The 27005-nt window shown below is 46.2% G+C and overlaps 1 protein-coding gene across 3 annotated transcripts in view; it reads left to right on the top strand.

The window, feature by feature from the left end:
• LOC147107539 (X-linked retinitis pigmentosa GTPase regulator-like) overlaps positions 1 to 27005 on the top strand; it is a 166958-nt gene that overhangs the window by 94415 nt on the left and 45538 nt on the right. Inside the window, exon 14 of one of the 3 annotated variants that reach the window (XM_086006628.1) lies at positions 233 to 8415. The exons of the other annotated variants lie outside the window; for them this stretch is intronic. Within the exon in view, the coding sequence (XP_085862754.1) occupies positions 233 to 2818 (2586 nt within the window). The 3' untranslated portion in view covers positions 2819 to 8415. Of the gene's footprint in view, positions 1 to 232; positions 8416 to 27005 lie in introns of those variants that run through there. 3 annotated transcript variants of the gene reach the window in all.

Here is a 27005-nt window from a genome sequence, read left to right as displayed (position 1 = left end):
CAAACTGACAAATAGATTTTTATCGGAATCTATCACCTTCCTAATTTTAATTTACTCCATTACAAATGTGATTCTGTTTTTTATCTGTTTTCTTGCTCCTTCTATTTTATTATTTGTTACTATTCAGAACACAAAGTTGTGTGGGCGTTAGATTCACCTTTCATTTATTTTATAATGTAATTCTTATTAATTTTCTTTTTTCCTTTCATTCATTGCTTTTCATGTGGAATAGAAGAAAGGTGAAAGTTCTGGTAAGGGTGAACACAGAAAGACTAATTACAATGTTAAGCACCAGGCTAAAAGTCCCACAAAAGTTCCACTGCAAGCGCGGTCTCCAAGATTAAATCTGCACACAAGTGTGCTTGAAGCAGTGGGAGATGGAAAACAAACCAGACGTAGTAGTAGCAAAGCCATTAACAAGGGGAAAAAAACAACTGGCAAAGAAAATATTGTAGCCAAATGGAACAAGTCAGCCACAACACAACACTCCCATTTATATGACAGTGGTAGAATAAATGAGGGACAAAATATTATGGACAGCAATGTGGCACAAACACATGGCACACCTGTTAAACAGAAATCTGTAAACTATTCTAGCAAGGCTAGGCTAAGTAAAACATTGAGCAAGCCTTGTAAAGAAATCTTTGACTTGTCTCACAATGATATAAACTCTAAAACAGAAATGCCTATTAAAACAGTTAACAAGAAAGCCAAGCCAAGTTCAATGCTGTCCACAAAGCAATATGAACAAAATGTTTCAAAACAAAGTGAAGAAGCAGCAGCGAAGGAAAGAACGAAAGTAATAATGTTCAACAGGAAAACCAAAGAAGAACACAATAGTGGTGTCATCAAAGATAGAAATAGTGACATAGACAAAATAATTAAAAAAGCAAATAGAAATAAGAGTCTAAAAGGCTATAAATCAATGAAACCTTTTCTTCAAAAAGAGCACTTAGATAAAAAAAAAGTCCTGAAAGTAGGCAATAAAGTAACTGAAAGGACCATTGTAGATGATGAATTATTAGAGGAAGGCACAGATGCAGAAGAAGGGGGAGGAAAAGAAATCAAGGAAGAGGTTGCAGACAAAGAAGCCTCTGGAGATGAAGAAGACACAACCTTTGGTGAGGGAGATACCATAGCAGATGAGAAAAGTGCTGAAGGCACTCGGGAACAAACTGAGGAGAGTATAACTGCTGATAAAACTATAAGTAAGGAAGAAGCTCAAGAAACAGAAGAAGATGGAGAAGAAATTGATAAAGGAGGAAGTGAAACTGAACAAGACCAGAGCGAAGGAGAGAGTGGGTTAGAAGCAAGGGAAGAAATTGAAATTGAGAATGAAGGTGTGAGTGATGAGGAAGGTGAGAATAGGGAGGATGGAGCTGAAGACAGGAGTAAAGAAGCTAGAGGTGAAATGGAAGGTGAGACTAGAGGAAGCCGAGTTAATGAAGGTGAGAGTGGGACAGATGGAAGTGATGAAGACGAGGGTAACGAAGATGTAGTTGAAGGTGAGAGTAGAGAAACTGAAGACAATACAGAAGAGAATAGGGCAGATGATGGTGAGGAGGGCAAGAGTAGAGAAGATGGCTCTGAGGAAGGTGAGAGTGGGAAAGAGGAAGATGATGAAAGTGAGAGGAGGGAAGAGGAAGATGGGAGTGATGAAGGGGAAGATGGAAGTGATGAAGAGGAAGGGGAAGATGGGAGTGAGGAAGGGGAAGATGGGAGTGAGGAAGGGGAAGATGGGAGTGAGGAAGGGGAAGATGGGAGTGAGGAAGAGGAAGGTGAGAGCGAGGAAGAGGAAAGCAGGGAAGACGAAGAGGGCGAGAGCAGGGAAGTGGAAGGTGAGAGCAGGGACGAGGAAGAGGAAAGCAGGGGAGATGAAGAGGGTGAGAGCAGGGAAGATGAAGATGAGGAGGGAGAGGAAGGTGAGAGCAGGGAAGATGATGAAGAGGAAGGTGAGAGCAGGGAAGATGATGAAGAGGAAGGTGAGAGCAGGGAAGATGATGAAGAGGAAGGTGAGAGCAGGGAAGAGGAAGGTGAGAGCAGGGAAGATAAAGAGGAAGGTGAGAGCAGGGAAGAGGAAGGTGAGAGCAGTGAAGATAAAGAGGAAGGTGAGAGCAGGGAAGATGAGGATGATGAGGAAGGCGAGAGCAGGGAAGATGAGGATGACGAGGAAGGCGAGAGCAGGGAAGATGAGGATGACGAGGAAGGCGAGAGCAGGGAAGATGATGAGGAAGGTGAGAGCAGGGAAGAGGAAGGTGGGAGCAGTGAAGATAAAGAGGAAGGTGAGAGCAGGGAAGATGATGAAGAGGAAGGTGAGAGCAAGGAAGATGAAGAGGATGACGAGGAAGGTGAGAGCAGGGAAGATGAGGATGATGAAAGCAAGAGTAGGGAAGTTGAAAATGAGAGTAGAGAAGATGGGTATAATGGAGAGAGTTATGAAGATGAAGAAGAAAGCAAGAGTAGGGAAGACGGATATTATGAGGATGGAGAGAGTGGGGAAGATGGTGAGGAAGGTGAAGAAGATGAAAGTAATGAGGAGGAGGAAGATGATGGTGCAGAGAATGAAGAGGGCGAGGAGGGTGAAAGCACTGAAGCAGAGGATAAAGTAAGAAATGTAAACAAAATAGAAGATGAAATAGAGGGCAATGATGAGATCAAAGAAAAACAGAAAACAAAAGCTAAAAACAAAAATGTTGTTTTGAAAGAACACACGGGTACAAAGCAAAAAGTGAATGGAAAGCATCACTCAAAGAAGAAAAAACCTAACTCTGAACAGTTTTGGAATAATGTGCTACCTCATTACTTAACACTGAAATAATAATTGGTACCAAAACTATTAGCAAGGAATAAAAGTTTGTATAGCTAGTTGTTCTCCCATGGGATTGCTCACAGAGAAAAATGAAGATAAAACTTGTGCCTTTCTGCTTCTGTCCACTCCTAATTCACACCCTGTGCTGTGTTCTTCTATTTGCCTTTCATTCTCTTTCTGTGGCTTTCATACGCTTTCTTCTGTGATGTGTGGACATCTGTCTCTTTTTCTTCGTTTTTGAATGTCTGTCCTTCCTTCTGGGATGTAAAACAGGCCTTCGATCTGATCCTGTCAGTTTCCTGCGGGGTGAGTTAGGTTAAAATTACCCCAAATGTACCATAATGGTGGGATCTGAGTTAGGTGGAAAGAGGTTGGAAGGTGGAGGCAATTTCGGAGGTGCTATGACATGCATGGTTGTAAGAGAAATTAGGATTTAGCCCGAGAGGGAGTGGAGGAATGCTGGGGTTTGGCCTGGAAGGGAGAAATTGATCCAGAGTTGTGGCACCAACCAGCATTGGAGAGTTTGGGATGCATTGTAACATGCAGTTGAGACAGAAACTGGACTGTAAGCTTGTGTGGAAACAGAGAGATGGAGGACTGCAGTGGGGAGCAGAACTGGGGTAGAAGGAGGATGTGTAGCTGGAGTGCTAAAGGGACTCGAGCCTGTTCCGCCATTCAATTAGATCATGGCTGATCTGTACCTCAACTTCATTTACCTGCCTTTGTTCAATATCCCTTGATTCCATTGCCCAACAAAATTCTATTGATCTCAGTCTTGAAAATTGCAATTGACCCAGCATCCTCAGCCTTTAGGGGAAAAGAGTTCCAGATTTTCACTTTATGAAAAAATGCTTCCTAATTTCACCCCTGAATGGCCGAGCTCTAATTTTAAGATTATGCCCTCTTGTTCTGGATTCTCCCACCAGAACAAATCGTTTATCTGTATCTACACTATTGAATACCTTTATCATTTTAAAAACCTCGATTTGATCATCCCTCAACCATATAAACTCAAGGGAATACCAGCCACTTTTATACAAGCTGTCGTCATAATTTAACCCTTTAAACCCTGGTATTGTGAAAATTATGAAGGAGTTTGATGGGGTTGAGGTAGAGAAGATGTTTCCACTGGTGGGGAGCCCAAAACTTGGGGCCATAAATATAAGATATAGTCATTCCAATAAAGAATTCAGGAGTAACTTCTTTACCCAGAGAGTGGTTAGAATGTAGAACTTGCTACCACATGGAGTAGTTGAGGTGAATAGCATAGATGTCTTTAAGGGAAAGCTAGCTAAGTACATGAGGGAGAAAGGAATAGCAGGATATGCAGATAGGGTTAGATGAAGTAGGGTGGAGGAGGCTCATGTGGAGCATAAACAGCAGCACAGACCAGTTGGGCTGAATGGCCTGTTTCTGTGCTGTAAATTCTATGTAACGTAATAATTCTGGTGAATCTGCGCTGTACCCCTCCAAGGCCAATATAGCTTTCTTGAGATTTGGTGCCCAAAATTGAACGCAGTTGGGGTCTGAACAAGGCTCTCTACAACTGAAGCCATCACTTCCTTACTTTTGTATTCCAACCCCCTTGAGAGAAAAGTCAACATTCCATTCGCATTTTTGATTACATTTTGTACGTGTGAACTCGCTTTTAGTGATTTGTGTACATGGACACCTAAATCCCATTGCTCCTCCACAGCTTCTGGTCTCCCCCCATTTAAGAAAATATTATGATTTGTCTTTCTCAGATCCAAAGTGGATGACCTCACACTTTCCCACATTGACCTCCATTGCCATAGTTTTGCCCACTCACTTAGTCTGTCTAGGTCCCTTTGTAGCTTCTTGCTCCCATCTACAGAACTTACTGTGCCTCCTAACTTAGTGTCAGCTGAAAACTTGGATATACAGCTCTCTATTCATTCATTCAAGTCATTAATATATATAGTGAAAAGCTGAGACTCCAATACAGATCCCTGGGGAACACTGCTTGTCACATCAGAGAGTGCTCCCCTTTTTCCCTACTCTGTCTCTTACTTCCCAACCAATTACCGACCCATGTCACAAGGTTAGCTCCAATTCCATAAGCTCTCACTTTTGCTAATAATCTCTTGTGTGGAACCTTCTCAAATGCCTTCTGGAAGTCCATATAGACAACATCCATAGACACTCCCCTAACCACCATGCTAGTGACCATCATCAAAAAATTCCATTAGATTAGTCAGACATAACCTACCCATCACAAATCCATCTCTGATCAGCTAAACCAGTGAGAGTAAGATTATGTACATGCAGCCCTCGGCTGATTAGAACATTTTTAATCCAGATAAATGGCTAGAATTTTGATTGTTTTAAAAAAAAAAGCTTGAGAACTTGCTTCTCCTGTGGTCTTGCTCACGAAAAGTCAGAGCATACAGTTTCTCTCTTGCCTGTCATTTGTCTTCGTGTTATTGCTTCCCTCTCTTTTTCTCTTGCTTGTATTTCTGTCTTCTCTGCTTCTTTCTCACTCTTTTCTCCTCTCTGTTCTTTTCTACTTCTCTCTTTTTCTTTCACTTTTGGTGGAAGGTGGTGGGTGGCTTGGCATGACACAGAAGGGAGGCAGTGAGTGTCGTGGGCCACATCTTCAGGTGGTGGGTGCAGGACATCGGTTGAATGGAGAAGGGAGCTGTGATAACCACAGGATGTATTTTCAGGTAACAGATGTGGAGCACCAGTTAAAGGAAGAGATCTAGCCAGAGCCACAGGCTTGCTTCAGGTGGCAGGGTCACAGGGGGACTTTCAGGCCACAGGTGGCATGTATGAGGAAAGTTCTGGTTAGGGCAATAAGCAGGTGGAATTAGGGATCTGGTCAGGGTGCAGGCCCCTGTCATTCCCTGCCCTCCATGTCCTCACTCCTCTCCTGTTGAAGGGAACTGATAGGATAGATAGAGAAAAATTATTTCCGCTGGTTGGGGAGTCCAGAACTAGGAGACATAGCCTAAAGGTTAGAACCAGATCTTTCAGGACTGAAGTTAGGGAACACTTCTACATGCAAAGGGTAGTAGAAGTTTGGAACGGCAGTTGGTGCTAAGTCAATTGTTAATTTTAAATCTGAGATTGATAGATTTTTGTTAACCAAAGGTATTAAGGGATATGGGGCAAAGCCGGGTATATGGAGTTAGGTCACATATCAGCATGATCTCATTGAGTGGCGGAACAGGCTCGAGGAGCTAAATGGCCTACCCCTGTTCCTATGTTCCTTCCTATCCCTTCTCATCACCCTCTTGCTTCCATCGCCTCTCTTGCCGCTTCCCTTTACAACCGCCCCTTCAATCACAGTATCCTCTCATGCTCCCTGCATTCTCCCTCACCACCATCCTCTCCCCTCCCTTAATCCCCTTCCCCACATCAACCTTAACTGAAAGCTGATTTCCTAGCAGTAAACTGGGGAGATGGTAGTTTGCTATTGAAGCACTTATTGTACTGCAAATCTCTTGCGTCTATGTATCCTCCCCCCCCCCTTGCTTCCTAGTTGCCTTTCCCTTATCCCTATTCCCTAGCCACCCCCTCTCTCATCTATCTATCCCCCTCCCTCACTTCCCTATTCCCTTCCCCTCCCCACCCCTTTTTCTCCATTTATCCTCTTTCCATCCCCAACCTCCAGACTGACTTAAAAGCTGATTTCCTAGCACTAAACTGGGTAGGTATCCCACAATTTATTTGTTTTTAAATCAATTGCAGCACATAAACAGACTGAGGTGCTATAATTGCTTTAAAAAATAAATTGCTGGTTTCCCACAACAGGGACAGACATGAGGGTCAGTTGGTGTATAGGAACTGCAGCAGCAAGGCCCAAACCCCAAATGCCAGAGGGCAGGAAAGAAAGTAGCCGAGGCTTGAGTCCTGTGGTGGCAAGGAGCAACTGAGAATGGGCGGGAGGATGCTGATAGTGGGCAAGAGGGCACTGATGACGGCGGAAAAAGTGCTGATGGATTCAGAAGTGGGCCACATTGGAGAAGAGTGGCCAAGATTGGGAGGGGGATACTAATGGCGGTGGAAGCTAGAAACATAGAAAAATAGGAGCAGGAGTAGGCCATTCGGCCCTTCGAGCCTGCTCCGCCATTCAATATGATCAAGAACAGTAAGGAGGCTGCAGATAAAAATTAAACATTGACAGTGGAATTAAAATGTTTTTAAAAGTATTTGGAATGTTTAACAGGCCTGAAGCAGTGCTGTCCAGGCTGAATACTTGGAGGTAGTCAAGAGTGCCATCTACCTTGAACACCAAGTAATGCGTGACTTAGGAGCTAAGTAGAAAAACATAGAAACATATGACGAGCTAGCATAATGAAAATAGCATGACATAAGTGTCACTGTGACACCTGCCCCCTATCCCCCAACCCCCCTGGCACTGACCGGCATTCACACCACCTGCCCCCACACTTCTCTACTGAGTAAGATGCCTACAATCCTTCCCCACCAAAAAAAGTAGCATGTCCACCAAGAATAATGTACGACAAGCTTAAAGTAAACAGAAAAGATGTAGACTATGTTTTATTTTGTAGTAGAAAGCATAACTAAAGCTACCTCAAAAAGAAGCCTAAATTAAAATGTACAGGATATGACAGAATTAACATCCTGAAAATAAGCCAGAGATTCAAAGAAAGTTTATTTTTCCCAACGAGTGGTAGATTAATGGATGACTAAAATCAGATATTGTTTTGATCAAATCCTTACAATAAATAATTTTTTTTAAGAATGTGATTGAATGGTATAAAAGTAAAAATAGATAGCAATGGCCAAATAGCCCAGAATTCTCTGCTGCTAGAAACATGGATGTGTCACTTGAGAATGCAGCTGGTCAGAGTTGAATTTTATGATTTGAAAGGTTGGATTGTTATCACGGAAATTTGTTTCATTACTTTAGGAGACTGGAAACATTTCACAGATTTAATTTCCAGCAGGTTTACCTGTGGTTGGATGCCTCCCATAGGGGAGTCTAGAATAGAGTAAATTTTACATCGTCACAAAGGGAAGGGCCTTCATAGCACTGACTTAGGGAGAGCAGTGGAAGCAGCTGCAACCATGGTGTTGGTACAGTGCATCCCGTCTGAGACAATAGTCTGCCTCTCTTGGGGCAGTTTGCAGGCTCGTTAATGGCATTCATTAGTAGTTCAAAATTGTATAAGTGTCCAAAACAGTATCTTTAAATATTACAGTCTGTAATAGTATCTGTAGCTGTGTCTGATTACACTTGAAACTGTTGCCACAGTTATTATTTGAATTAACTAAATTGTACAGTATGATATTGAAGAGATAAACTATGCAGCATTCATAAACTTTATTCTAATGTATTTATATTTTTATATATTTTTATTGTACACTTGTATAAATTTATACACTTTTAACAAATTACCTTTTTAAACCACGTTGATAATTGTACATTATATATTATGTATTAGTGAAAAAAGCAATTTCAAATTATTCATCTGTTTTTCTGAACTGTATTTCATTAAAGCTGCTCTTGCTCAAACAGGTTTGAGAAACTATATTGTAGTGTCCTCCTTTAAGTATGATCACCCCTGTTATTCCTTCATTATTAGGGGTGTGCATTTTTTAGCAATGAATAGATCGAAATTTTGACATGGCAAATCCACTGTTACCTGGGTGGGTGGGTTGGAAGGAATATGGGGCTGGACTCAATTATAGTAGGTCGCTACCCCCTTTTTTGACCTATTCAAAATTCTACCAGCACTGGGAGCAGGGACTTGTTACGTCCACCCACCACTATCCATATAGATGTCACAGAATGAGGCAAGAAAGAAATCCCACCAGTTCTGCCTCCCTTGCCCCCAATGCTACGTATGAAGCAGGTGTATTAGTATGTTAGGATCTGATCTTGGCAGAAGTGAAGCCTGTTTTTCTTTGAGGCTGGTTTGCCCACTGGAATTGATTTCCAATTGGGAAAGCAGCAAATTTAAAATTAGACTTAAAAAAAATTGTTTAAAGACTGGCACAGTGGCCCCAGCAAGGTGCTGCAGCAAAAATGACATGCACACCATCCCAAAATGTACAAATGAAGTTGGGATTTTGAATGGGGTTAAGGATGGATTAAAGTTGTACTCTTCCTTGATTTGCCTCCAGGAGGCTGTCCTTGGAATGTCTGGGCTGTCTACTCTAATTCCATTTCCCTACTTTTTCTCAATATCCTTGAATACTTTTCCTTTTGTGTTTATTTCATTCCCTCTTAAATGTAGTGATTGACTCAGCTTCAATAGCCATTTTATCCTTCATTTAATCCCTCCCTCTTTAGGTATCTGAGTGACACACTATTCTCCCACTGAAAGGGCAATAATGCAGTAAATGTTCTCACTTGTGTAGATGCCTTGTCAGTGCTATTTTTGAAGTGACCAGTGGGAAATGCTTGTGCATGGCATTGGGTGACTCTTTCCTCTTTTTAATTTTTCTTTTTTGCCCAGCTCCATTACTGTAAGAAAATATCTAGTGGGAGCTTGGCAGTTCCCTTGATGATATGGTAGGATCTTGAACTTGCAATGTAAGGAGGAATTGTGGGTACAAAACTGCAATCTAACCCTTCAGTGCATATTGTGTCAATACACCTGTAAGAAAGAAAAATTAGTGTACAATATTTCTCTTTGCCTTTCTGTATGTTGGTATTTCCACGTAGGCTGCAAACAATGCAATTTGAGAGAGGAAAAAAATGTATATTATTTCACTTTGTTCTGTTGCCTGAGAACGGAGATTGGTGTTGAGATATAAAAACAGCTAGAGATGACATTGCAGCCGTGAGTCTATGCATTTCCCTCATGTCTTGCAAGGCTCTGTGCCAACAGCCCTGGCATGTTTGATGAATCTCCACAAACTTCAAAGTGTCTCACATGCAAAGTGTATGTCACAGTTGCACCTGATTGGTTCAATCACTATTCATGAAACAGCAATAAAACCTGAATTAAACAGGTAGGGGCCCTACTGGCAATTTAAAAAGAAAAATATTTTTTATTTGAACAAACAAATGTTTCTGAGCAACTGCAGTTACCCTCAATTTGACCTCAGGATGTGCTTTGCTAAGATTTACATTATTAGATGTTGTATTTGTAAACAAATGAGGAAAGGTTGAATAAACACTTTAGTCCTCGAGCAAAACCAACAGGGATCAAGTCAAAGTTTTCCTTGGCGGCCATAAAAGGAGAAAAACTGCAGGTTGCATTTGGACTCCAAAATAACAGCTTCTGGTAATAAAATGGGATGTTGCTTGTTTCATGTGGCTGTAAATTGGCATTTAGGGTAGTAACTGATACTGTAATGTGTGTTGTATGTGTCAGTGTCTGAAGCAGCGGAGTTTCAGTATCTCAAGCCAGCTATAATATTCATCTTGTCACACAGCAATAGTCCATACCAATCTGGGGTTTGAGCAGATTTATTTAGAGAATCTAAATTAAATGCACCAGTCTTTCAAAAGCCTGTACCATTGGGTCTTTCAAGATGTTGGTGTATAAAGTACACAAACTGCCACTTTTAGAAACGTCATTCAAATCCCAAAGGGAGAGAAAATGCCCTGAGGCAAGTTACTTCATGTTTTAACATTAGCCTTAGATGATGCTACACCCAGCAACTGAAGCAATTTGGGGGTGCAATTCAACTTCGGCAGGGGCCCAAAATGGGGTGGTAGCGAATTGGCTGCACGTTCTGAACCCCACCGATTTTCCTTTCCATCCCAGTGCCGCCTCTTTACCCTGATCAACAAAACACTGCTGACAGTGACCACTACTGGAACAAAACGCCGATACCCAGTTTGATGGGAAATCCACTTGGGCTGCTGTTCATTTAATCTGCAAACCTTTAGAAATGAACTGTTGATTATCTGCACTGTTTTGCACCTTTCTTCCAAAACTACTGCACTCTTATTTCACCCGGCCTTTTCATATTTAGAAACTCAACATTTGCTTTTTGCTCTTGAAATCATAAGGAGAGAGGACCATCAGTCCAGGACACTCTAAACCATGGACAGAATAATTGTTAAAGTGAATGCAATAAACATTAAGAGAGTTGATTCAATGGCGCTCTAACTCCTTCCTGTCTGGAAACAAATGAGAACTAAAACATTGAAAACTTAATGACAAGAAAAGAATTGATACAGAGGATGACCAATCAGGCTGATTCATTACTTTACGGTAACCGCTTAGTTTATTACAACGTATTGGGAAGGAATTTCTTAAATCCGATTTATGGCAAAATTCCGCCAAAAAATTGCGCCTGTTTCTACGCTGATCTTGCTGATGAAAATTAAAGTTGAAGCCATCAAACTATCAATTAAGCACATGTTTAAGAAAAAGCAGTTGTGGAAGTTTTTCTCTTTTTAATGTAACAGATTCTGATACCATAAAAAAAATCATTCAAAGATAATGGCCCAGAAATTAGGTTCGGGGGCTTGCCGCGCATGCAAGCCCCTGATGGGCCGGGCCCTGTGATCTGCTCCTCCTGCGATATGTGGGAACTCAGGGACACTTCCTGTGTCCCTGACAACTACATGTGCAGGAAGTGCATCCAGCTGCAGCTACTGACAGACCGCATTGCTGCGCTGGAGCTGCGATTGGATACACACTGGAGCGTTCATGATGTTCAGGACATCGTGAATAGCACATTTACGGAGTTGGACACACCGCAGGTAGAGGTTGGACAGGAAGAAAGGGAACGGGTGACCAACAGGCAGAGTACTAGGCGCAGGGGTCCCCTGTGGCCATCCCCCTCTCCAACAGATACACCACTTTGAGTACTGTTGCGGGGGATGGCTTATCAGAGGAAGGCAGCAGCAGCCAACTTCCTGGCACCAGGGGTGGCTCTGCTGCACAGAATGGGAGGAAAAAGAGGGGTAGAGCTATAGTAATAGGGGATTCAATTGTAAGGGGAATAGATAGGCGTTTCTGCAGCCGCAAACGAGACTCCAGGATGGTGTGTTGCCTCCCTGGTGCAAGGGTCAAGGATGTCTCCGAGCGGCTGCAGAACATCTTGGAAGGGGAGGGTGAACAGCCAGTTGTCGTGGTGCATATAGGCACCAACGATATAGGTAAAAAGCGGGATGAGGTCCTAAAAGCGGAATATAGGGAGTTAGGAGATAAATTAAAAAACAGGACCTCAAAGGTAGTAATCTCAGGATTGCTACCAGTGCCACGTGCTAGTCAGAGTAGAAATAGAAGGATACTTTAGATGAATACGTGGCTAGAGGAATGGTGCCAGGGGGAGGGATTCAAGTTCCTGGGACATTGGAACCGGTTCTGGGGGAGGTGGGACCAGTTCAAACCGGACGGTTTGCACCTGGGCAGGGCTGCAACCGATGTCCTAGGGGGAGTGTTTGCTGGTGCTGTGGGGGAGGGTTTAAACTAAAATGGCAGGGGGTTGGGAACCTGAGCAGGGAGACAGAGGAAAGGGAAACAAGGATAAAAGCAAAAGATAGGAAGGAGAAAAACAAAAGTGGCAGTCAGAGAAATGGCCACAGTAAATAATAATTCTAATAGGTCTAAGAGTGTTAAAAAAACAAGCCTGAAGGCTTTGTGTCTTAATGCGAGGAGCATTTGTAATAAGGTGGATGAATTGGCTGCGCAAATAGAAGTAAACAAATACGATTTGGTTGGGATTACGGAAACGTGGCTCAAGGAAGGCCAGGACTGGGAACTGAAGTTGTTGTTGAACACATGGGAGTACGATATTGTTGCTATCACGGAGACATGGTTGAGGGAGGGTCAGGACTGGCAGCTCAATATTCCGGGGTATAGAATCTTAAGGCGAGACAGAGGGGGGTGTAAAAGGGGAGGGGGTGTTGCAATATTAATTAAGGAGTCAATTACTGCTGTAAGGAGGGATGATATATTAGCGGGTTCCTCTAATGAGGCCATATGGGTAGAACTTAAAAACAAAAAGGGGGCAAGCACTTTGCTGGGAGTGTACTATAGGCCCCCAAACAGTCAGGGGGAGATAGAGGAACAGATATGTAGGCAAATCTCAGAAAAGTGCGAAAATAATAGGGTAATAATAGTGGGGGATTTCAACTTCCCCAATATAAATTGGGATAGTCAGAGTGTGAAAGGCTTAGAGGGTGCAGAATTCTTAAAGTGCATCCAGGAGAGCTTTTTGAGCCAACATGTAGAAAGTTCTACAAGAGAGGGGGCGATACTGGACCTAATTCTGGGGAATGTAGCCGGGCAAGTGGTGGAAGTGTCAGTAGGAGAGCATTTTGGCGACAGTGACCACAATTCGGTGAGATTTAAGGTGGTCATGGAAAAAGACAAAGACGGCCCGGAAATAAGGGTTCTAAATTGGGGGAAGGCCGATTTTAATATGATAAGGCAGGATCTGGCCAAATTGGACTGGGAGCAGCTACTTCTAGGAAAATCCGCATCAAAACAGTGGGAGACTTTCAGAAGGGAAATAGAGAGAGTACAACGCCAACATGTTCCTGTAAAGGTCAAGGGTGGGACCAGCAAGCAAAGGGAACCTTGGATGACAAGGGATATACAAAAATGCATTAGAAATAAAAGGGGGGCTTTTGGCAGTTACAAAATACTAAAGACGGAAGAAGCCCTAGAGGAGTATAAAAAATGCAGGGGCATACTTAAAAAAGAAATTAGGAGGGCGAGGAGGGGCCATGAAATAACACTGGCGAGCAAAATAAAGGAAAATCCTAAGATGTTTTATAAGTATATTAAGGGCAAGAGGATAACCAGGGAAAGGGTAGGGCCCATTAGGGACCAAAGTGGCAATCTGTGTGTAGAGCCAGATGATGTAGGCGGGGTTTTAAATGAATTTTTTGCATCTGTGTTCACTATGGAGAAAGACGATGCAGACATAGAAATCGGGCAAGGGGGCTGTGACATACTTGAACATATTAGTATCGAGAGGGAGGAGGTGCTAGCGGTTTTAGCAGGCCAAAAAGTGGATAAATCCCCAGGCCCGGACGAGATGTATCCCAGGCTGCTGTGGGAGGCAAAGGAGGAGATTGCAGGGGCTCTGACACAAATTTTCAGAACCTCTCTGGCCACAGGGGATGTACCAGAGGACTGGAGAACAGCTAACGTAGTACCATTATTCAAGAAGGGTAGCAGGGATAAACCAGGGAATTACAGGCCAGTGAGCCTAACATCTGTGGTAGGGAAATTATTGGAAAAAATTCTGAGGGACAAAATTAGTCTCCACTTGGAGAGGCAAGGATTAATCGGGGATAGTCAGCATAGCTTTGTCAAGGGTAAATCATGTCTGACAAATCTGATTGAATTTTTCGAGGGGGTGACTAGGGGGGTGGATGAGGGAAATGCTGTGGATGTGGTTTACATGGACTTCAGTAAAGCTTTTGACAAAGTCCCGCATAGGAGACTGGTCAAGAAGGTAAGAGCCCATGAGATCCAGGGTGCCTTGGCGCGTTGGATCCTAAACTGGCTGAGTGGCAGGAGGCAGAGGGTGATGGTTGAAGGTTGCTTTTGTGACTGGAAGCCTGTGTCCAGTGGGGTACCTCAGGGATCGGTGCTGGGTCCCTTGTTGTTTGTGATCGACATAAATGATTTGGATGAGAATGTAAAAGGTATGATCAGTAAGTTCGCAGATGACACGAAAATTGGTGGGGTGGTAAATTGTGAGGAGGAAAGCCTCAGGCTACAGGACGATATAAACGGGTTGGTCAGATGGGCGAAAAAGTGGCAAATGGAATTTAACCCTGAAAAGTGCGAGGTGATGCATTTTGGACGGACAAATAAGGCAAGGGAATACACAATGAGTGGTAGGACCCTAGGAAGTACAGAGGGACCTTGGTGTACATGTACATAGATCCCTGAAGGCAGCGGAACAGGTAGATAAGGTGGTTAAAAAGGCATATGGGATACTTGCCTTCATTAGCCGAGGCATAGAATATAAGAGCAGGGAGGTTATGATGGAGCTGTACAAAACGCTGGTGAGGCCACAGCTGGAGTACTGTGTGCAGTTCTGGTCGCCTCACTATAGGAAGGATGTGATTGCTTTGGAGAGGGTGCAGAGAAGATTCACCAGGATGCTACCTGGGATGGAGCGCCTCAGCTATGAAGAGAGGCTGGACAGGCTGGGGTTGTTTTCCTTGGAGCAAAGAAGGCTGAGGGGGGACCTGATTGAGGTGTACAAAATGATGAGGGGCATAGATAGGGTAGATAAAGAGGAACTTTTCCCCTTAGTAGGGGGGTCAATAACAAGGGGGCATAGATTCAGGGTAAGGGGCAGGAGATTTAGAGGGGATTTGAGGAGGAACTTTTTCACCCAGAGGGTGGTTGGAATGTGGAACTCAATGCCTGAAAGGGTGGTAGAGGCAGGAACCCTCACAACATTCAAGAAGCATTTGGATGAGCACTTGAAATGCCATTGCATACAAGGCTATGGACCAAATGCTGGAAAATGGGATTAGACTGGACAGGGATGGATGGGCGGCGCAGACACGATGGGCCGAAGGGCCTCTTTCTGTGCTGTAAAACTCTATGACTCTATGACTCAACATCCAGGGGTATTCGATATTCAGGAAAGATAGGCAAAAAGGAAAGGGAGGTGGGGTAGCATTACTCATTAAAGAAGGGATTAACACAATTGTAATGAAGGATATTAGCTCTGATGAGGTGGAATCTGTATGGGTAGAATTGAGAAATACTAAGGGGAAAAAAACGTTAGTGGGAGTGGTTTATAGACCTCCAAACAGTAAGGCGGAGGTTGGGGATGGCATTAAAAGGGAAATTAAAGAAGCGTGCAATAAGGGCACAGCAGTCATCATGGGTGACTTTAATCTACATATAGATTGGGCCAACCAAATTAGTAACAATACTGTGGAGGAGGAATTCCTGGAGTGTTTACAGGATGGTTTCCTGGACCAATATGTCGAGGAAACAAGCAGAGATCAGGCCATCTTAGACAGGGTATTATGTGACGAGGAAGGATTAATTGGCAATCTTGTTGTATGAGGCCCCTTGGGTCGGAGCGATCATAATATGATCGAATTCTTCATTAAGATGGAGAATGAAGTAGTTGACTCGGAGACTAGGGTCCTCAATTTAAATAAAGGAAACTACGATGGTCTGAGGAGCGAGTTGGGTAGGATTGATTGGGGAATGGCACTCAAAGGGTTGACGGTGGATAGGCAATGGCAAACATTTAAAGACCGAATGGATGAGCTACTGAATTTGTTCATCCCAGTTTGGCATAAAAATAAAACAAAAAAGGTGAACCAACCGTGGCTAACAAGGGAAATTAGGGATAGCATAAGGTCCAAGGAGAGGGCATATAAATTGGCCAGAAAAAGCAATAATCCTGAGGATTGGGAGCAGTTTAGGATTCAACAAAGGAGGACAAAGGGATTAATTAAGAAAGGGAAAATAGAATATGAGAGTAAGCTTGCAGGGAACATAAAAACTGACTGTAAAAGCTTTTATAGATATGTGAAGAGAAAAAGATTGGTGAAGTCAAGCGTAGGTCCCTTGCAGTCAGAATCAGGGGAATTTATAATGGGGAACAAAGAAATGGCAGACCAACTAAATACATATTTTGGTTCTGTCTTCACAAAGGAGGACACAAATAACCTCCCAGAGATGCCGGGGAACATAGGGTCTGATGAAAGGGTGGAATTGAAAGAAATCAGTATTTGTAGGGAAATGGTGTTAGGAAAATTGATGGGACTGAAGGCCGATAAATCCCCAGGGCCTGATAATCTACATCCCAGGGTACTTAAGGAAGTGTCCCTAGAAATAGTAGATGCATTGCTGGTCATCTTCCAGAACTCGATAGACTCTGGAATGGTACCCATGGAATGGCAGGTAGCTAATGCTACCCCACTATTCAAAAAAGGTGGTAGAGAAAAGGCGGGGAATTATAGACCGGTAAGCTTGACATCGGTAGTGGGGAAAATGCTAGAGTCCATTATAAAAGATGTAATAGCAGAGCACTTGGAAAGCAGTGACTGGATCGGACAAAGTCAACATGGATTTACAAAAGGTAAATCATGCTTGACTAATCTACTGGAATTTTTTGAGGATGTAACTGGTAAAATAGATAAGGGAGAACCAATGGATGTGGTGTATTTGGACTTTCAGAAGGCTTTCGATAAGGTCCCGCATAAGAGATTAGCGTGCAAAATTAAGGCACATGGGATTGGGGGCAAGGTATTGACTTGGATAGAAAACTGGTTGGCGGACAGAAAGCAAAGAGTTGGAATAAACGGGTCGTTTTCCGAGTGGCAGGCAGTGACTAGTGGGGTACCGCAAGGATCGGTCCTAGGACCCCAGCTGTTCACAATATATATTAATGATCTGGACGAGGGAACTGGATGTAATATCTCCAAATTTGCAGACGACACAAAGCTGGGTGGGAGGGTATGCTGTGAGGAGGATGTCGTGAAACTCCAGTACGATTTGGACAGGTTGGGTGATTGGACAGAAACATGGCAAATGCACTATAATGTGGATAAATGTGAGGTTATCCACTTTGGTGGCAAAAACAGGAAGGCAGATTATTATTTGAATGGCAATAGATTGGGAGAAGGGGAAGTGCAAAGAGACCTGGGTGTTCTTGTGCACCAGTCGCTGAAGGTAAGCATGCAGGTGCAGCAGGCGGTTAAGAAGGCAAATGGTATGTTGGCCTTCGTAGCAAGAGGGTTCGAGTACAAGAACAAGGATGTCTTGCTGCAGTTGTACAGGGCCTTGGTGAGACCGCACCTTGAGTATTGTGTGCAGTTTTGGTCGCCTTACCTGAGGAAGGACGTTCTTGCCATGGAAGGAGTGCAGCGAAGATTCACCAGGCTGATACCTGGGATGGCAGGAATGATGTATGAGGAGAGATTGTGTCGATTGGGCTTATACTCACTGGAGTTTAGAAGATTGAGAGGGGATCTCATCGAAACCTATAAAATTCTGTCAGGCCTGGACAGACTAGATGCAGGAAGAATGTTTCTGATGGCCGGGGAGTCCAGAACCAGGGGTCATAGTCTAAGGATAAGGGGTAAGCCATTTAGGACTGAAATGAGGAGGAATTTCTTCACCCAGAGAGTGGGGAACCTGTGGAATTCTCTGCCACAGAGGGCGGTGGAGGCCAGTTCATTAAATATATTCAAGAAAGAGTTGGATATATTTCTTGAGGCTAAAGGGATCAAGGGATATGGGGAGAAGGCAGGGACAGGGTACTGAATTTGGATGATCAGCCATGATGTCATTGAATGGCGGAGCAGGCTCGAAGGGCCGAATGGCCTACTCCTACTCCTGCTCCTATCTTCTATGTTTCTATGTGTACCCGGCGTGCCGACAGCTGAAGCCTGGGCCTGCTTGGAATTCCTGTCACTGGCCCGGTTCAGCTGTCAGCGCGCTGTGCTTGCCTGATCCAGCGGCGTAGTTAGTTCGATGTGCCGGCTGGGATCAGATGAGCACTGGGCAGCCAATCAGGGGAGGGAAAACTTCATTCATGAGTTTGAAAGTAAGAACTGTCAAACTCATGAAAACTACAGGTGCCCAAAACACTACTTAAACTTTAAATAAAATTTTTAAAAACATCCCACTAATTAAATGAACTATAAATAACTTTAAAAAACTATTTTAAACAATTAATCAAATTTTTGAAAAAAATAATTTTTTAAGAAATTGGGTCTAAAAATAAACTTACCTTACTGTAAAGTCCTTAAAAACAATAAAGCTGTGGAAAAAATGTTATAATTTTAAATAATAGACCACTTACCTTAAAGAATCAAGTCCTTACGTCTCCTTTTTACATTTCTAAAAAGTTGAGGCCCTTACACACGGGCAAACCTGTCAAAAAGAAGGAAGTTCAACGCGTGAGTGCAGAGTCCTGCGCGCACGCGTTGGACCTCTGAACCCCTTGGAGGAAATGCCGGTTTCCCGCGCATGCGCTGTGCATGCTGAAATCCGGCACTTCCAACGGGCCCACGCGTGAGTACCCCGTCCGTACTCACGCGTTGGGACCGGAATTACTGGCCCAATATTTTAGGAGTAATTTTACACTTGTTCAGAACTGGCGTAAACGCAGGAAATTCACATTCTCTGGTCTTCTGCATGTTGTGGAGCTAAATCGGGTTTGGGTAGAAGTACCTTAGGAGCAGCGCAAATTATAGAGGAAATGTTTTGACGTAAATCCGGGGTCAGTCATTACACATGAATTTCATTGGCGAAAAAAAACAGCGCAACTTCGCTCTTGCACCATCGTTACGCCAGAAATTTCCGGGCCATTAATCATATTGTACATGTCAATTTAAAGTCAATTATAATCTCCTGTAAGTTTAAAAAAAGTTACTGAAAATATAAATCTCATGGAATATTGGATTTGCAATAAACTATTTGATTAAGACCAGCTAAGCAAAAAATAACCCAAGTTTTTTGATTGTCAAGCCAATAAAAGATAATCAGAAATCAGGCTATAAGGACAAAATGGACAGGATTTTCAGGAGCCTAGAACTTAGTTTAATTTGAGATCAAGTTTATCACCAGAGAACTGTTGAGAACTGAATGCTTTGATGCATTGTCTACAATACATTGGCAGTAAGAGTGTAGACTCCTTAGGAAGGACATTTTGAAATATCAAAAATTTGCATTAATCTCATTCTCTCTTTCAATGTCTGTAATGTCTACCACCCTCCCAAGTTCCCTGCAACTTCTTCATCAAAATCTCACATATTCTTTGCAACAAGCATCTCCTCAGCCTCAAGTGATTTCAGCCGTCACCTAAATTCTCTTTGCTCCCTCTATTCCAATTTCTCTGTACTCCTGTCCTCACTCAAAATCAACGTGCATGGCAGCTCCCACATCCATAGCCACGCCATCGACTTTACTATCACGCAAGCACTTGATATCCCTGAGGTTTCGATCACTGACAAGGCCATCTCTGATCACTTCCTCGTCATCTATATCTCCATGCTCACCTCTAATGAAGGGTGTTTTTGTGACTGGAAGGCTGTTTCCAATGGGGTTCCGCAGGGCTCAGTACTTTTTGTGGTATATATCAATGATTTGGACTTGAATGTAAGAAGTATGACTAAGAAATTTGCAGATGATACAAAAATTGGCCATGTGGTTGATAATGAAGAAGAAAGCTGCAGACTGCAGGAAGCTATCAATGGACTGGTCAGGTGGGCAGAACAGTGGCAAATGGAATTCAGTCTGGAGAAGTGTGAGGTAATGCATTTGGAGAGGACTAACAAGGCAAGGGAATACATTATACATAAATGGTAGGACACTGAGAAGTGCAGAACATCAGAGGGACCTTGGAGTGCATGGCCACAGATCCCTGAAGGTAGCAGGACAGGTAGATAAGGTGGTTAAGAAGGCATACGGGATACTTGCCTTTATTAGCCGAGGCATAGAATATAAGAGCAGGGAGGTTATGCTTGAGCTGTATAAAACACTAGCTGGGCCGTAGCTAGAATACTGCGTGCAGTTCTGGTCACCTCATTACAGAAAGGATGTGATTGCACTAGAGGGGGTGCAGAGGAGATTTACAAGGATGTTACCTGGGTTGGGGAATTTTAGCTATGAGGAAAGATTGAATAGGCTAAGGTTGTTTTCTTCTGAACCGCGGAGGATAAGATGGGCCGAATGGCCTCCTTCTGTGCTGTAAATTTCTATGATTCTAACCATATCTCCATGCAAGCTCGCCTTTCACCCCTCCAACATTACCTTTTGTCCCTTGAAAAAGCTACCCCAGCTCCCTCTCTATAATACGATGGGCTAGATTTTCAGTATAGACAGTTTTGGGGCGCTAACCTTAGCGCCCGCCCGAAGTTAGCGCCCGCCCCAAAGTAGCGCCCCGTTGCCGGAAATTCAGTGGCTTCGCCCTAAGAGAGTGGTGGAGCGCTAAAAGAGGCGTTCCACTCCTACCTTTAGGCGCTAAGCCGGCGGTCCAGAGGGATAGCGCGCAGCGCGGGTGCGGTCATTTTTTGCACTGACAGCAGACCCCGTGGTGCCGACCAGCTGTTAAAGGGGGAAGGGACGAATTGGTCTGCTGCCACGCCCTGCACACTGCAGCCTTGCAAAGAGGCCTCAACACTGCTGCTCAGCCCCAGGGAGTCATGGCAACGCCAGAGAAGGCCCGTCAGCGTGCCCTGCGCTTCTCAGAGGGTGATCTGGACATAATGGTCACAGCTCTGGAGGTGAGGCGCAAGATCTTGTTTCCAGAGAGTGGGAGGAATCCAACCCACCATGACTACACCAAAGCCTGGAAGCAGATCGCCCAGAGGGTGACGTTCACCGGTGATGCCCCCAGGACCCACAAACAATGTCGTAAAAAATACAACGATCTGACCAGGATTGTGAAGGTGAGTAGCCTTTCCAGTCTCCTCCTCATTCTTGCATGTACACCTGACATGATGGGCAAAGGGAGCTGAAAGTCCTATTGGCCAGCCCTCAGCCAGCAGCATTGGGACAGTCATGAGCATCAAATGGCCATTCGGCACTCTACACTTTGGCCAAGCTATTCCACCATGGGAGGCAGTGCACAGTACATCAGGGCTTCACTCTGTCCAAGCTATTCCACCATGGGAGGCAGTGCACAGTACATCAGGGCTTCACTCTGTCCAAGCTATTCCACCATGGGAGGCAGTGCACTCTACATCAGGGCTTCACTCTGTCCAAGCTATTCCACCATGGGAGGCAGTGCACAGTACATCAGGGCTTCACTCTGTCCAAGCTATTCCACCATGGGAGGCAGTGCACAGTACATCAGGGCTTCACTCTGTCCAAGCTATTCCACCATGGGAGGCAGTGCACACTACATCAGGGCTTCACTCTGTCCAAGCTATTCCACCATGGGAGGCAGTGCACAGTACATCAGGGCTTCACTCTGTCCAAGCTATTCCACCATGGGAGGCAGTGCACAGTACATCAGGGCTTCACTCTGTCCAAGCTATTCCACCATGGGAGGCAGTGCACTCTACATCAGGGCTTCACTCTGTCCAAGCTATTCCACCATGGGAGGCAGTGCACACTACATCAGGGCTTCACTGCGCACTTACAGCCCGTCCTTTCTCTTGCAGGCTAAAGTAGCGTTTAATCGCCAGGCCCGTGCCAGGGGTGGCCGCGCCAAGCTGCAGAAGCTCACTCGGCTGGAGGAGCGCGTGTGTGTGCTCATGGGAGCCCGTGTGATTGTCCCCACAGCGTGCGGTGTATCCGACCCTCCACTGCCCGGCAATGGTAAGGACCTCGCCTTTTGGCCCTCTCGCGTCGCACTGGCCCATCCGAGCTACCTCCTTTGCCACTGTCCCACCAATGCGCTGAATCCCACCAATGCGCTGAATCCCACCAGTCCTAACTCCCTCGCTGACGCCGTCTCCTCACTCTGAAGCTACTCTTGTGCATTCCTGCTTTCAGCTGGTGACGACCAGGACCCTGAAGCTGCCAGTGACAGCACCTCCGACCAGGAGGAGGAGGAGGAGCAAGCCGGACCTTCGGGGGAACAGTCACGTCCCGCAGGAGAGGAGGAAATGCTTGACACCTCCTCACTGGACGAGTGCCTGGAGGAACTGTCGCAGGGCAATGCAGCTTCTGGGACCAGTGGCGTCCAGCCACCGAGCAGCCGTGCGCGTGGCCCGCGGCCTTCCCCCCAAAGGGGGGAAGGATCAAAGGGGAGTGCTGCTGCTCGGCACACTCGCCGTCACCAACGCGGCAAGGGTCCCCTAGTTCGGCCCCCTCCTCCCCAGTGGGAGAGTCGCGACTCCAGTCCGGACACCTTCACTTCGGAGGAGGTGCGGGAGCTGGATAAGATGGCCGACGACTCGGACCGGCGCCACACGGAGCTCATGAGCGTGGTGGGGCGCATGCCTGAGGCCATCGAGTCGCTGGCGACCAGTGTGCGCGAGTTCGGGGCAGCAACTGCCGCGAGTGGCCGCATGCTGACTGATGCCGTCAAGACCCTGGCGGATGTGATGCGCGCGCACACCAGGACCACAGGGGCACTCACTGCTGCCACACGCGCTGTCTCAGGCAGGCATCGCCAGGGCAGCCGCCGCGCTGGACCATCCCAGCAAGCCGCCCCTCGGCTGATTGCTGCGGATCCTGCAGTGCGGGACCGGCTGAGTGCCACCGCGCCACAGCACCAGCCAGCGCATCCCAGACGCCAGCTGGCCCACATTGCGCCATCCGTCGCCGCCATTCCCCCACTGGGGCGTCAAGGGCAAGCGGCTGCAGCTGATGGTGGCCAGGCTCAGGTGCGCCACTCAGCAGACGGCCCCTCGAGGCCCAAACGCCGTGTAGGCCGCCCCCCAGCGGCATCTGGCGGAAGGGCATCTGAGCCTCAGGCGCCTTCCCCCAGCCTCGCAGCAGCCACTGGGCAGAGCTTGCGAAGGAGCAGCAGGCCGGGCAGGGGAGGCAAAAGGCTGGCCAAGGTCTCGCCCTCGCGGGCCACTCAGTAGAGGGTGTGGGCAGCTTTCCTTTAATATGGCGGTGGCCATCTTTATTTTGCCCATGGTTGTGCTTTTGGAGGGCTTATTTTTTGCGTTAGGCCGACGTTGAGGCCCGGTTTGAAGAAAGGTGGAGTGACTCCTCCCCAGTTTGTGGGAGTGAGTCGTTTGTTGGGCTTTTTGTGGGGCCCGTTTATTGTTTTTGGGGATTCATGTGGGAAGGGCTTTTCATTTTTGTGCAATAAAAAATTATCTTTATTCATGCAGTCTCCATGGTTGTTCTTCTTAGTGTTTGTTGGCTTCGCCGGCTGAGGGCTTGCGGAGCGGCTGCATTCATCTTCCCTCATGGCCCCTGGCCATTCCCTGACAGGGGGCTTAGAAGTACCGTGTAATAAGGTGGCGTCGTGCGGCCCTTGGCCCTGGTCGCTCCCTCCTGGGAACGTACTCCTGCTCCTCCTCCTCCTCATGCTCCTCCTGCTCCTCCTCCTGAGGTGCTGGTCCAACGTCAGGTGGCAGTGCCTGAGTCCTGCGGATAGCCAGGTTGTGTAGCATGCAGCAAACCACCACAAATTGGGAGACCCGGTCCGGCGAATACTGGAGAGCTCCTCCGGAGCGATCAAGGCAGCGGAACCGCTGCTTGAGGACCCCAATAGTTAGCTCGATGATGTTGCGGGTGGTTTGATGGCTCTCGTTGTAGGCCTCTTCAGCAGCGGTCCTGGGCGCGCGGAGCGGGGTCATGAGCCAGGTGCACAAAGGATAGCCTTTGTCCCCGATGAGCCATCCTCTTGGGGGAGGCTGTGCCTGGAACATGTCATGCACAGTACTCTGCCGCAGGATAAAGGCATCGTGGCTGCTGCCTGGGAAGCTGGCATTGACTGCCATGATGCGCTGCTTGTGGTCACATACCAGCTGCACATTCAGAGAATGGTAGCCCTTCCTGTTGCGATACTGCTCGCCATGCTCCAGAGGGGCCCGCAAAGCCACATGCGTACAGTCAATGGCGCCCTGCACCAAGGGGAATTCCCCGAGTCTGGCAAATCCCAATGCGCGCTGATGCTGGCTCTCGAGGGCCATGGGGAAGGAGATGAATTGGCTTCTCCTTCTGAGCAGTGCTTCGGTCACGTGGCGGATGCAGCGATGCGCGCCATACTGGGAGATGTTTGCTATGTCCCCAGCAGCGTATTGGAAGGAGCCGGTGGCATAGAAGTTCAATGCCACCGTCACCTTCACTTCCACCGACAGACGTCCTGCACCTGAGCTTTGGCCGCAGATCTCGGCGAAGCAGGTGGCAGATCTCTGCAATCACCTCCTTTCGGAATCGGAGCCTTCTAACACATCGCGCGGCACTCATGTTTAGGTAGGAGCGCTGCTGGCGGTATAGCCTGACTGGGTAAGGCCTACGTGGCCGACGCCTGTAGCCCCCTCTGCCTCTAGCCAGGGCTGCCCCTCTCACAATGCGTCTGCGAGCCCTACGGACATGGCGCTGCAGCTCCGCGTTGGCACCCCATGCAGCCCCCATCAAATCCTGGCAAACAGTCTAATTTCCAAATGGCCACTTGCAGCGCTATGGCCTGAGTCCAAAAATACCTGGCTCTTGCTGCTTGAAACCAGTTAGCTATCCTCCTTGTTGTGTCTCCAGAAATGCGTTGCACAAGACTGTTTTCTGAAAAAAGGCTGGCCTTTATACTGGAGAGGACGTTCCCTTTAATTAGCGCCCCCCGGGGCCCGCGCTGGTTGTGTTGCGTTCCTTTTTCCAAACGCTCCGGCCGCCCGCCGCACAATGGGGCGGTCCGACTGAAGTTTGCAATCGGGGCGGCCAAAGGGCGTTGCACGAGGATGTGACGTCATTTTCTGCGCGCGCATCCGGGCGGGCGCTAAACTTTGCGCCGGCGCTAACGGGCAACTTAATTTGGGGCGGGGCGCAAACTGCGCTGCGCCCGGGCGCTACACGCATAGCGCCCGGAAATCACTTCTCTTAAGGCGCTAACTGCTGGCACAAGCGACTGAAAATCTAGCCCGGTAACTCTTAACTTCCTCTCCTCTGGCCCTCCATCTGCCACAATGTTGCAGCCACTGTCCACCTGCACAACAGCTGCATTGCTACGACCTTTGACTATTCCCACACAGTCCCTCCTATCCTAGCCGTGTCATTAACCCGTATAATTCCAATCCCACAGCTTTTAAGCCTGAGTGCTTTATCAGCTTGAGTGCACCTGGCATTTGATTGGATTGGTAGTCCATCACCAGATCTGGCTAGTCTACCTTAAAGAATATTCCATCTCCTTCTCCATTGCCAAATTTTGGTACTACTACAGAATTATCCATGAGAGTAAGAACTTCTTAATAACAATTCACCTCCTTCAACTCCCTTCTGCTCCATCCATCTTCACCTCCAACATCAAGTGTGAGGAGCTCAATGACATTTTTTGTCTTGAAAAGCTATCTGCTTAGCTGCCTTGATCTTCTCTTCCTCCTCCCTTGCTGTGGATTTCCCCTGTCCTACCCACGCTATCGGAGGTGCTGACTTTTGGATCAGACATAAACCAAGACCTGTCTGACGTAAAAGATCCCATGACACTATTTGAAGAAAAGCAGGGGTGTTCTCTGTGTCCTGGTCAATAATATCCCTCAGGCAAGATCACTAAGACAGATTGGCCCAGAAATTCGGGTTGGGGGCTTCCCGCGGGTGTAAGCCCCCGACCTGCACTTGCCTTGCGCGCCGGCAGTTGAGCTGTAGGGCCCCGTGGAATTCCGCTCCGGGGTCTGGCCCAGCTGCCGGCGCGCTGTGCTTGCGTGTCCCGGGGCGTAGTTAGTGCAATGCGTCCCCTGGGATCACGTGAGCCATGGGCAGCCAATCGGAGAAGGGAAAAGCCCATTCATAAGATTGACAGGAAGACCTGTCAAAACTTATGAATACTACGGCCCCAAAATAGCAGTAAACCTTCAAATAATTTTTTTTTTTTAAGTCACACTTTTTAAATAAACTATAAATTACATTAAATAACTATTTTAAACAATAATTTAAATTATTGAAAAAAATAATTTTATATTCTAACGGGGCTAAAAATAAACTTACCTTGCTTTAAAGTATTAAAAAATAATAAACCTGTGGAAAAAATGTTTTAATTTTAATTAATTGACCACTTACCTTGTAAAAAGCAGGCCTTACGCCTGCTTTTTACATTTCTAAATACTGCAGGCTTACGATCCCGGGAAAACCTGCAAAAAAAACCTAAGTTCAAAGCGCACACGCAGCCTCTCCTGCGCGCGCGTTCGACCTCTGAACCTCTTCGTTCAGAGGATCGGAAGTGCCAGTTTCCCGCGCATGCGCAGTGCATGCAGATAACCGGCACTTCCATTCGGCCTACGGGTGAGTACCCCGTGCGTACTCACCCGTGGAGACCTGAATTTCTGGGCCATTATCTGGTCCTTTATCCCATTGCAGTTTGTGGGACCTTACTGTCTGCAAATTATATGCCGCATTTCTCTACATTATATGATTGCATTTCAAAAGTAGTTCATTGGCTGCAAAGAGCTTTGGGATATCTTGAGGTCATGAAAGGCGCTATATAAATGCAAGTTCTTTTTCTTTATGTAGCTTTTTCCCATCTCCCCCTTGCTTTCCTTAAGCTGATGTCCTCTCTGAAACTCACCTCCTGTGCACTGATCCCCTCATGATCACACAACTACCTTTCCTTGCTTACTGACATCAATGGATTCTGTTCTGTCCTTAAGAACCTCCCTTCTCAAAGTCCAACCTCAACGCCTCAGCCCTCTCTAACTACCACCCTACCATTCTGAGAGCACCCTGGGAAAAGT

Source organism: Somniosus microcephalus, chromosome 14 (assembly GCF_052327205.1).
Source record: "Somniosus microcephalus isolate GS21.2 chromosome 14, FLI_Smic_1.0, whole genome shotgun sequence".
Taxonomy (NCBI): Eukaryota; Metazoa; Chordata; class Chondrichthyes; order Squaliformes; family Somniosidae; genus Somniosus; species Somniosus microcephalus.
Note: the sequence above shows the minus strand (reverse complement) of the source record. Positions and strands in the feature narration are given on the sequence as shown.